The sequence below is a fragment of the Acanthaster planci genome, linkage group LG08 (assembly GCF_054643075.1).
Source record: "Acanthaster planci isolate LZ-2023a linkage group LG08, COTS_SCS, whole genome shotgun sequence".
Lineage (NCBI taxonomy): Eukaryota > Metazoa > Echinodermata > Asteroidea > Valvatida > Acanthasteridae > Acanthaster > Acanthaster planci.
Genome location: NC_141784.1, coordinates 8,750,017 through 8,762,877, shown reverse-complemented (window position 1 = coordinate 8,762,877; position 12,861 = coordinate 8,750,017). Strand labels below are relative to the sequence as shown.

At 41.9% G+C, this 12,861-nt stretch overlaps 1 protein-coding gene across 1 annotated transcript; it reads right to left on the bottom strand.

Annotated features, from left to right (window-relative positions):
* Positions 1-2,098: 2,098 nt before the first annotated feature.
* LOC110987283 (cholinesterase-like) lies at positions 2,099-12,744 on the bottom strand. Its single transcript, XM_022249879.2, has 8 exons — positions 11,976-12,744; positions 9,181-9,334; positions 8,213-8,290; positions 7,687-7,805; positions 6,877-7,047; positions 6,114-6,733; positions 5,128-5,312; positions 2,099-4,501 (listed from the first exon to the last, which is right to left on the bottom strand). The coding sequence occupies exons 1-8, from the start codon at positions 12,303-12,305 to the stop codon at positions 4,377-4,379; spliced, it is 1,782 nt and encodes a 593-aa protein (XP_022105571.2). The 5' UTR covers positions 12,306-12,744; the 3' UTR covers positions 2,099-4,376.
* Positions 12,745-12,861: the final 117 nt, after the last annotated feature.

The following is a 12,861-nucleotide window of genomic DNA, read 5'->3' as shown; positions in this document are numbered from 1 at the left end:
GCATGTAACATGAATTATTCATCAACTTTATGCGCCTCCTATGGTCCCATAGCAATATTATGCGGGGAAAACTCACCACGGCCCCACGTGCCTTGTCACCAGGACCTGCCAATTAACAGAGACTGTGCGCGTGCGTAAGTTTTGTGCTTAGCAACAGCATAACAACGGACTACCTCTGATTTCATGCGCTTCGATAGCAAAAGATTGCGTAGTCTTTGTGGATTTTCAGGAAATTTAAACCGAGCAAAAAGAATGAATTTTAGTGATGAATCCTAATTTCATTGAGCATTTCATTTTCAGTAGCAATGATTTTGTGCCCTGCGCTAAAATATCTGGCTTAAAATAACCTCAAAACTATTTTATTTTTCACTTAAAAAAGTGAGTTGCCAAATCTGATCAACTTCGATTGAATATACGTTTTCCTGGCTATAAAAAGTTAATTTATACAAAGTAAAAGTGTCTTAATCGATTGCATGCAAAAATTTGGAATATGAATTATGTAAAATAAAGTTTAATTTGAACAAAACGTTTGCACAAAGTCGTGATAGTGAATCTGCCAGGCCATTAATTTGTTGATGTCAGGGTACGTGCTAGTTATAGCAGTGGAAGTGATGAACAGGAAGTTTCTCTAATTTAACGATTCAGCGTTCTGAAATGGTATCAGCACTGACAAAAATCGGTACAGTCTTACTGAGAAAATCATCATGATCTCAGTATTCGGTTACGCCATTTTGGTATAAGAATGGATATAAAATGTAGGTTTTGAATTTTCGTGCAGCGTTAGAGCGTTGGAATTTCGGTGCGATTATCAAAATTTTTATCCCGGAAATTCAAAACAAATGCATGAAATTAATGCACTAAGGATGGATCTTTTATTTGGCGTTAGATTTTTGGTTTACAAAACTTATACTCCAATAAAAATTAATTGATGAAAAAAGTGCAAAGAGTTGCAATTTCGATTTCTTTCATAGGTAGAAAGGATGTGTAAACTTCAGCTTTTATACTTATCTGAGATTTACTGTTACTTAAAATCTTACAAATGGAGGAAAATAAGTGTTGTTTATGGTGTCGTGTTTAGATTGTCCCAGTGTGTGCTGCATTATCCCGGTATACGAGGTAAGTCTTTCAGAAAAATCCGTGCTTCTGATGTCGTCCGCTCGCATGAAAAACCACGGTTGTCCGTCTGCTTGAAAAGGAAGTTCTGCATGCGCGCTGGGCATGAATATGCATCGTGTGTCTTGAATACTGTTGTATATACCGGTACTTTCGATCAACGCCCAACGTGAAAACAGAATTGGACCAACTCGGGAGGCTAGTTTTACTTCACGAAGAGATAAATTAGTCGATAGTTGTTTTATAACATCTCTCCCACAGACGCTGCTCGTCTGAAGCGAAAACTGATTAATTTGATGGAACTACATGTGCTAACAAAAATTAACCTAGGCCAATTTGTATAAGAAATTAATTCTTTTGAAAAATTACCCGCACTTTTCCCAAACTACCTCTTCACAAAACGTTTATTCAACGCGCGTGACGCGACGCGCAACGTGCACACCAGCCTGAATACCATTTCGGTATTCCAACAGCCCTTCGCTTCAACATTTTCTCCTGTCAGTGCCACATGACAGACGATTTCATTATCTGCTCTCGTGTGTTCAAGTATGCACTCTCGTAAGATGATTGACCTTGTGTCAAGTCGATATTTTCTATGTATATTATTTGATATCAATTGACTGTGCACCGTCCTTGCTTATAATGGTAGGGCCTGTTTATTCAGCACATTCGCGGAACAACATAAATATTGATTTCCAGAAAGAGAAATATCATTTTCAAGGAACAAAATATTCTCAATGGAATGATGTTTTAAAGACGTTTTTCACTAGCTGAACATATTTCATTGCAGGTTCATCAGGGGCTCCGTACATGTACATGTACGGATGCACACATGTGCTGTACATGTGCATGTAGGTCGTGTACAGTGTACACAACCATGCAGGCCTACTGGTGCATCTTAGCTCATGATAAATGGTGCTTGTTTGTGGACTTTTATCGTCTGAGCAGCGGTGTCAGTGGGTCATAGATATTTATATTTAGCACGATGAATAAAAATTTAACATAGTTTACTAAAGTTTTCCACGGAATACAAATCGTGTACAGCTGGGCGTCGTTTGAAAAGCAAAAAAGTCCAATGGTTTATGGTTGTAGCTTTCACCCTTGAAAACGGGTCTGTTTCCTTCCTCTACGATCCGTTAAGAACCATAGAGGGTAAACATAAATCGATTTTGGAACCAATCTACCATCTTTTCACAGAGTCTTGGTCACTGAAAATTTGGAAAGTTTTTCAAAAAATTGAATTTAAAGCTTACCAGAAAAACAAATGGATGAATCCTTTCTACGGGCCCAGTGCCAGACTGTGAGCTCATTTTGGCCATTTGAAACAAAGATTTAAAGTTCATTCACCCCGTAGAAAGAGCAATCACGTTCTTTTCATAACTTTAATAATGACTGACGCTGTTCTATACATTTCAGGGTGATTTATTTCTCGGCCAACAAGCTCTTGGAAAATTAATTTCTACTTTAGAAATATCTCTTTAATTTGCACCTCCTGGGCCATTGTGGCAGTTTCTGCATCTGCACCTCTGGGTGTCAGATAGGCGAGAAGGAAGTAAGAGGCCTGCATAACTCTTCACGTAAAAAGGAAGGTTCGGAGAGCAGATCCTCCCGAAACAAGCAAGACACTCCGCTGTCAACAATGCCTGCAAGTCCTATGGCGATGGGCTAATTGTGACGGGAGCAGACGGATGAAGCTACTGTTGGAGGCATATGAAGCAAGATATGAGATGGAGATGTACATTTCGGAGGAATGGGGGACTATATATACCCCCAGATTTGTGACCCGGGGATGGGCTATTGGATGCATGGAACCCACACACGCACCCTGACACGCCCACACGCTATTTCGTGGTGAGAGAAAAGGTGGATTTAGACGCATTTCGAACTCAGGCAGAAATATCTAAAGATTTTGACTGTGGGGGTCAATGTTACCAAAGCAGAAGCCTCCACAGGAACTTGTCCGTGAGTTATTCAGACCTGGACATATGTTCTTCAGTTTATGAGATCCCAGCCATGCAGCTATATACGTCCGTAGGCCTAACCAATCTTAACAGATAAGAACATCAAAAGGTTGGGGGTACTTCTTTTTCGGGAAAGGGTGGTGAAAGTTTTAAACTTTTTCATGTACCCCTCCATAGCGTTTCTGACGGATGAGGCTACGAATTGGGGATTTTAAGCGCTTTTTGAAGGAACGAGATGAAAAAGATCAAGCATTCACATTTTCCCTATTATTTTTCAAAAACTAGATTTTTTTAGGGGAATGGCCCCCGTTCACCTCGATCTGCCTTGCACTGCGCACATTAATGCCACTGACTTCCCTTTGACGTCATCACATTTGTTAGCAGAGGTCCTTTATACGTGGACGCTAATTGGTCCTAAAATTGAGGTCAAGAGAAATGCACAATAGCAACTCGTAACAAGAACATTGTAAGTAAATCAATGTCGTACAGCGACCTAAGATAAACAACATATGAGGACTTATGAAGGGAAGGGGCAGAATCCATTCTGATTTTAAATTCCAGCCTGAACATACATTTCCCCTCTTGCCAAACCCTACCCGTTCTTCTAAAGATGTCTCAGTCTGCATGTTTTTAAACAAAATACTCGTGCAGTTTTCGAAGCAGAATAGCCATTAAGTAGTCTAGTCTAGTCTGGTTTGGTCATCAGTTTATTGGTAAACTGTTAGTTCTTGGACAATGGTGCAAAATGCTAAGGCTGCTCCCGTAAACGATTCATCCAGTGTAGCTTAACCTTCCCACGCAGGTCCAGAGAATATTATAGAGTTCCGGCAGAAGAATGATGGAATTGCTTACTGCATGGTTCAAAATGAAGAGGGCGGGCTGAGAAAACTGAGCTACAATCCTGGACAAATCTCGTTGGAACATGCCTCCCCCTCGCCCCCTGTCAATATTGCTTCTCATTGGGTAAGCTGGGCTTAATCTTGGTCCAATAAATGACCACAACATTGAATGGGGGAGAGGGGATCTTTTCACCGAAAGTGTTCCAACTATTTTGTCCAGGATTGTAGCTATACATGTATTAATCCGGATCTCTTGGGATAAATAATAACGGGCAAACTAAAGCTATTTAAAATATAGAACCTATATCCACCGAGAAAGGAAGAGTTTAGACAACCGAAAACTACGAAGATGCACCAGGCCATGACAATCAACTTCACATTTGATTTTGAATTCGTGGTGCACCCTAAACTAAGCACACTCAGGTATTGCTATTAAGTCTGCTTATGTCAGCATCCGGCAGGTTTACACGATTCCCCCTTCCATCATTTTTATGTACTCGGCGTAGGCTTGGCGCCAAACTGCCATGTCATTTTCCCGCCAATTATAGAAATCCTCCCGCCACTTCCACTCTGCTTCCTCCATTTCCGCTGTACAAAAGAAATAAACGAACGAAAATAAACAAATTAAAAAGGGAATATTCTCAGACTGTAAATTTGCCCGTTGCTCATCCCCCTGCTACCCGGTCACGCCACTGAGTTTGTATAACGTTCGGCTCTTTGAGCGTGTGGCGACGCTCCCTCCCGAGGAGGGGGCAAGAGGGCCCATGCACAAGGGAACTTTCTCATGTCTCCACCTTGGCTTTATGCCACTGAAATTTTCCAGAAAATTATGCCTTTGTTTATTTTCTCGTAAAATAGCCTTGAACCCCGCCTCCAGCAAGGTGGTAGGCCTATAAGCACTGTTTCAAAATGCTGGTGTTTTTAATTCCTGCAGAGAGAGCAAAAAACTGGCACAATGGTAGGTAAGCCATTGGGGATCTTGACAAAATGATGACACAGAAGTTGTGTCCAAAGTCACAGCGGCGGCCGGAAGTCACACAAGCGTCTAGGGGAGGCAAATGAGGTCGCCATACAGCCATTGTTTAATGGCTTCAATACGCGAGCGAGAATGCCGGCTGCGGCCAATAATGTCGAATTCCACACAACATCCGTGCTGCAGAACTTGAACTGGTGGCATCCAAACTAATAAGCTGACATAAAAACCCATTTCATACCGGCCAATGCCACGAGTTGAGGAAGGTAGTCGTTCCAGAAATGACACTGGATACTTCTAAGCGCTCGTTGGTCACCCATGGCCGGAGCCAACTCCTTATAAGACAGATCTGGAATGGTGAATCTCGCCCACAACTTGGAGTCGTCCACGCTGCCAGCTTGATCTTGGTCCCCCATGTTGGGGTTGCTTTTGTTCGGAGAGAAATCACAACAGTTTTAATAATTTTAATACAAACGTCAATTACAATGCTTAAAGAACTACAGTATGATGTTGATTTGAGTATTGTTCCGAAAAAAATTCAAACCTGAAACAAGCTATACAAACGGGCAACTTTGCCCGGATTTATTACTGGTATCATTGACGTTGACGCAAATGCATGCCTCTAATAAGAGTAATAAAGAGAGCTATGATTTGGTAACTCTAAAAGTTGCACACTTCAGGGAGTTAGGATACTCATTGATTTGGTCGCAATGACAGATCTGTATTAAGTATGTTGTCATGTTGAGCGTGCTCCTTCTATTGTTAAATGCAGCACGCATGCATCCGTATTTTATACACACAACCAGCGTATTCAAGGTTACTCTAAAGTTGGATCAATCGTGAGGAACTTCATTCAATTATTCTGAAATCTGTAACTTAAGAGAAGCAATAATTATTTATACTACTCCCCATATTCGCAAATATTGTATGTCACATTTTGCCCAGTTTAGTAACTGTGGACCAAGATATTCTCCCACACAGAATAGAACTAGACTGTAAATAGGCATCCAGGGAGGGAGTCTTTCGCTGCTTCCACCGTAACATCATATTAAGGTGTTAAGAACTTAATAACATATTGCATTCCATAGCCATTCCCCAGCCATTCAAAAACTCTTCATGTATTGTAATCCTCAATGAGGTGCCATACACCTCAAAACTCAAGCGTGGCCAAAACGGAATGCAAAAATTATTCCGGTAGGTCATGGCATGCAGCAACTGTGTGCTTACCCAGTTTTTGCAAAGTTGGTCCAGTATCGCATGGTGTCAACAGTCATGTTCACCTCCTCGGCCGTGATGTTCTGTTCCCTACCCGCAAGTAACCCGAAGCCAAAGACAAAGAGTAACTCGTCCGAGTGAGCGACGATGTCGGTCCATGGTACTCGTTCACCGAAGTTACGTTCAGATGGCACGTGCGTCATGTGGTACATGTACGTGTCAGCGCCTGTCTTTGCGTACGTCCTCGCCACTGCGTCCGTTGGACACACAAATGGTTCGTCTGTCGTAATGCTAACAAACGTCTCAAAGAAGTTGGTCTCCGGATCGTCAGCCGTGGCCCAATCAACGTACTGCTGCCTGACTGCGTCTAGGATCAGATCGTTCGTATAGCTGTAGATGTACGTGCTTAGTTTGAAATCGAACTCTGTCCGATTTACGAATGGGTCAGAGTCGTTGAGCATCCGCAGAAAAGCCCTGGCTGCCAGTAGCGTCCCTTCGTCCCTCGTCGTGCCGGTCATGAACGGACTCTTTTTGAATTCTCCCCTGTCGAGGAGATTGGCGGGACTGTCGGTGATGAACTCACCATCGACAACGGGAACGAAGGGAATGACATTCCGTGTCTGTGCGATAACCTACAAAATTCAAGAGAGCAAAATACTTGAAAGCTGTGATTTTTCATCCCTGAATCAGGTCATGCATGGTAAAACCGACAATAGTTTATGGTAAGAGCCCAAGGTGTAAATGGTAAGTAATCAGGCCGCATGATCTGCTTTACCAGTGTTGTTGCTGTCCGTAGCCTGGCCACTTCAACCTCTCTCAGACAGGTAGCTAGCTCGACGCTTGATCGACTCTCGTTACAACCCGCGTACCTACCGACTTCAAAGGCGTCCTGCCTTGCTTTTGCCTGGTCCAGCTCGATAACCCAAGGAGATAAGGCAGAACCACTCTGGACATTGAAAGAGACGTTGGTGATTGTAATTCTTCTGAAATGTATTTCGTATACGGACATTTGACACAATCCAGAATTGCTTTGAAGGTTTCTGTTGTTATGCCAGCATTTATTACACTTTTTCGATCACGCCATACAATGATCAGTCTCTTTTATGGATCACAGGATTTTGAGAAAAACCAATAAAATTCAACTTTTAGAACAATCTGCTGTATTTCAGACCTTGAGTAGTTCATTTTATTCTTTCCTAATAAAAAAGGCAATTCTAAAATGAACAACGTTACGCATTCCCGTCTTTATGATAATACCGAACCTCGGTCCTAATTCGTTCTTTATGAGAATTGTCCTTTACCTTACTCCTACTCACATTATCGAGCGCCACTCTCAAATAAACAATGGTCCAGCCAAGAGAAGGCGCAATTTTCCTGGCAATGGAGGCCCTTGGTAGTGCTGGGTATGCAAGTAACTGCGCATCATTAGTTCACGAACAACTACGAAACATAAGCGTTGCAGTCGCATCGCTACCAACCAATGGAACACTCCTGACCAGCGTGCCTCTTTTCAACCGATAAGGGGACACTTCTGCTCAGGGCAGATAAACCGAAGCCACAACTTTGCCCTGTGCCTACACGATACCTGTGCGATGGCCCTGTTGTAAAACTCCCATGCTGGTGTTCCCAAAGTCAGCATACTAACTGATCCACCGCCAGCACTCTGTCCGAAAATCGTTATCCTGCTGGGGTCACCTCCAAATTCTAGACAAAGAATAATTTGGTTTGACTCTTTTGACACTGAATACAAATTCCTTTTGGACACAAAATGCCCAATAGCACTTTCCAAAACTCGTTTAAAACTTCGACGTTAAAAGAATGAAATCCAAAATAGCTAAAGTGATCAAACGATTAAGTGCTTTGATCTGCATACGGTAATTTAAATCGCAGGCTTTGAAACGTAGTATTATCAAAGGACTACATCAGAATGGACGTTATCCTCTGATAACACCCAGAGTGTTGAATTAACACCAATTTAATACCACATATTTTGCAGTGTCATGTTGCGATATGGGTCAGAGTGATTAATTAAGGAAGTTCAAATTTAAACTGCAAACTTCTCAGCCAAAACAATTTTTGTATAGTGCCACAAACAGCTAACAGCAACCAACCTGATATGTATTTCTTGACCCATTTGAGAGCCTCGACTTGATCCCACAGGCCGTAATTCCCAGGCAACTCAGGGTCCCCTGTATGAAAAGTAATTTTTGCAACGCCACTGGGAAGTCATCGCTGCATAGAGTTATACTACATTAAATTTTATTACATAACTCTAACACACATGAAAACGAATCCGACTACGACTACAATATCTTATAACATTAAGGATACAAATGACTTCATCATAATTTGCCAAAGAGATTCGACATAGGCCTAACCATTGACATTAACTCAAGCGGGCATGGAGTCATACCCGTTTCAGACAGGCGTTCTGGAGTCGCGCCGAACCAAATAGAATTAAGAGCGACTCAGGTCGATCCAATTCCGTTTTGGTTTCAGACAGACAAATAACACATACATTTGCATTCGGTTTGGCTCGTGAGAAGAGCGACGTCTCAAACCAAGTCGCTTGGATGTCGTTCCGAGCGCATCACGGTGTCGATCTTTCGCCTATTAGCACACCTGGTCGCTTTTGATTGTTTCAGACGTCGAACTTTAGCCGTACTTAATTCAAAATTTGCTTTTAATTTGGTTTGGCGCGACTCTAGAACGTCTGTCTGAAACGGGGGGTCAGAGATTTAGTGTCGAATTGTCTCCTGAGTTCTGACCTCTGACAACAGTTAATGTAATTTAAATATTTCGATACAATTTAACTAATTTATTGTGAGCCATTACATAAGGCTTCACAGGATTTGGGGAATACATCCACAATATTTGAGTACGTGACTATCTGTCAACCAATGCATGGTCGACTATGCCTGGTAACCGATGGTTAACCAAATGGTCGTTGATCGAACTTCGGCATAAAGCGAAGCTCCCATTCTGCCTGGCGGCAGAGTCTTTAAGGTTGTGACCATGATCATAGTTATCTTCATTAAATGCGAGGCAAGACTCGTCGTCCTTTTTCATCTTTCCCCACCTGTGCTGATGAAACCGAAGGAGTTCAGTCGGTAGTTGCATGAGACGTAGATGACGTCATGATAAGCGACTAGCGGCAAACCGTTATATTTATCACCAGCTCCCGTAACATAACCTCCACCGTGGAAAAACACCATCACCGCTGAATCCTTTGACTGGAAATTAAGTTTTGAAGAAATGGAATAACATCTAGGCATTAATAACCAAAATGTGCCTTTTCTCCTTCGGTTTTACACATTGTACACACACATTTCACCCCATCCCTATTTTTAAAATCTCTTTGATATGTAATTTTTGGTTAATTGATCTATATATGTATTGCTGTTAGATGTTGTTAGATGTTTTGCTTTGTCTGTTCTGTGTAATTCGTTCCAATTCATATGAAATGAACCCGTGTAAATTTTCTTTTAATCTTAATTGGAGGAATAAATATTCAATTGAATTGAGACACAAATAGACAAAAACATCTATCAATTCAGACTTTCTTCTGATTAAAACCTCCAAAAACCTTCTTGCCAGTTATGACACGACATGATGTGATATGCACTTTACCCCAGTTTTATTACAAATTCCAGCCGGAAATATTTGATGTATATTTGCATTACTATAAACCAACATCACATCTGCAGCACTACCAAGTGCATTTTTAGCTATTCCTCTGAGAGCCTAGAGGGATTTAAGAAGTCCATCCTGTTAACATTGGTAAGCATTTAACATCCTCTACATGTGAAGTGAAAATCGTAAAGAAAATCCGTTTGCGACTAAAACTCCATCATAAAAGAAATAATCGGACAGTTCTGCATGAATGATGTGATGACATGTAATGCCAGGAAGTTTAATTAGAAGGGTCTATTTGTCGAACAAATAAAAACATGATGAGCAAAATGCGCCGTAATTCCAAGTTCCTCGATTTGACGAGTGCATATCAATTGATCGGTACCGGTACCGAATTGAATTGATATCCAATTGGCCTTTCTCAAGGTGGACAAAAAGAATCAGGTGATTCAAAAAAAACAAAAAAAACACGCCGGATAGCTTTATCAGCAGAATCGGCTGAACCCAAGCGCGTTCTCACTGCCAAACATAGGTGACACTGCTGGTGAATCTCGTCAAGGTTTTATCAATATCGAGCCAAAAACACCAAATAAGGTAAACAAAGACATATCTCCCCTATAACTCCCTCGATCATCCCGTTATATAACTTAGCAGCGTGTGGACAGGTGAAGAGAGCATGGAATTCGCGAGCAGAGATTTTGTTATATATCGACAGGCATTCGAGATTAACTTTACACACGTATTGAAAGATAAATTTTGGGGGTAATCGACTTAAAAGCTCTCGTAAACACCACGCCCGAGGTCATAGGAGCCCGGTAATTGCCTGCAAGTTGTTCGGAACTGATGAAAAGAATCACACGGCCCCTAAAAGTTCGATTCCCCCGATTAATATGGCCGAGTCGTCAGCGTAAAATCGAATATAATGTTCAGCATGCAACTTTATATGCGGGATAAAGAAGTGTTAACCACTTCGCGCCGTTAAAGTTAAGATGCCTCTCCAAGTACACTACGTTTTCTCGAATTGTATTTGGAGATTTCTACCCCAACTTTGGCAATCCCCCTTTTTGTATTCCATACCCCCGGCATATATGTAAAAGCTGCCCAGCCACCGCCCTTCAGTTTTGCCACTGCCTGTCAATGCTTTTCTTCTTTGGCAAGATGTGGGACGGAGAGAACCCCCCCTCCCCGCCGCCTTTGTGTTGGTCATTGTTTGATCGGAATCTCAGGAATTATTTACAGACTTCTAGGGGGGATGTGTTAGGTAACAATGGTCTACAGTGTGTATAGGGATTGGACAGGTGGGGGGGGGCACCACTCTGTCCCATATCTTACCTGGTATACCTGTATGTTATGCCCATAGTCCCCATATAATTGTACACGTATGAGCATAGTCACACGTAGGTTTGAACGGTATGTAATGGAGTCACCTAAGGTGGCGCACTGACGTTTCTGTCGACTTTCTACGTACAGTGTTGCCAAACCTCTCTGTTGAAACACTTCGAATTCATTCACTTAAATACTGTGTTACCATTGCGTTCATAATAAGAACAACTCCAGTGTCATAAAATTTAGTCCAGAGTTCTGAAACGATGGAGTCTGGAAATTAGGCACACATTCCGCTCCCTAACGTAATGCGCTTGAAAAAATAACAGAAAATCCCACATTAACATTTAAGAATTTCTTAAGTTGATAAATTCTTATCTTTATTTTTTCCACTTACACACTCCACTTTTTTTCTAAATCTTTTTTTTTGAAGGGGGCATTAAAAGACTTCACAGTACACTTTGAAAACAGTCAGAAAATCAGGCAAAAATAGACCGTCACTGAAAGCTTGCATTGGGGTATGTAAACCCCAGATTTATGGACGAAAATACTGCATGGGAACTTAATGAAATTCAGTTTCCTGTGAAAAATGAGGTAAAAATTTTGCTCCAGCAATGCACAAGAAGCGAAAAATGGAAGTGCCCCTCGTTAGGGGCTGCGCCACGTTTGGGGTACATCAACAAAGAAAGATCTAACAAAAATTAGAGGCAGATGGCATACACAGCGACACAATCTTCATTCCAAAACAAACCCAAATTAAGCAATAAAGGTTTGCTCTGTGAACTAAAAGAGAATTATAATAAAGTAAATAAAATAAATAAACACAGATACAATGTCGAAAGCTTATATTTGTTTACCCGATTTATTATTATTGTACAAAATCCATCTACCCATAGATCGAAATTAACACAAACTTACTTTAACACTTGGTGCCCATATGTTCAGATACAGGCAGTCCTCGCTCGTTCCATCTATCTTTAAAGGTTGAACGCACTGGTCTTTGAAGTTAGTGGCATCCCACTCGCCCGACCAGACCTTGGGCTGGGGCTTAGCAAACCGGGCCGGCTTCTCGGCATACGGTATGCCCCTGAAGATGTCCACGGTCGTGTCGAGGACCGGGTGCGTCGCCCGCGAGTAGTGCACTGTCTCACCGACCACGGTGCCCAGGCCAGGGAGTGCGACTCTTGGCTGACAATCGACACTGACAGCTGTCAAGACGATAAGGGACACTTGGATCAGAACAGCCATGGTCGAGGTTTCGGAACTCGAACAACCCTAACTTTGGGAACTGGTCCTTGTTAGTCAACTCTCTGGATTCACGATCGACTTCAGGAAATGTGGGTTTTTTAGCCATACGGCTCCATAAATTGTTAAAAGTTATGTCAACACATAACTGATTCACTTATAATCGCTATCATTCGCCAAGGCCCAAATAGAGTGACAGCGCTTTTCATTTTAACTAGGATACTGCGTTGACTATGCCATTACCGATACTGGACAAAGATAATGTTGCTGTACTGCATACTGGCACTGTTGCCGTGTAAGTGCTATAGATAAAGCAACCTGGTTGCTCGGCAAAGTGGCTCGACCTTGTAAGTTTAAGTCGTAGACACATTTAGGATTTCAAGTGCGAACCTTCGAAAATCCTATTCATCGTCCGCTGAACACAGCCTTATATTTTTAAAACTTGTTTGAAAAACAAGAAGCCGCTTGTCGCCCGGACCGGCGGATAGTATCTCTGAGGCCAACTTCAGAATCAAACCATAATAGATACCAGCAAACCACACGGTTAATTCGGTTGTAC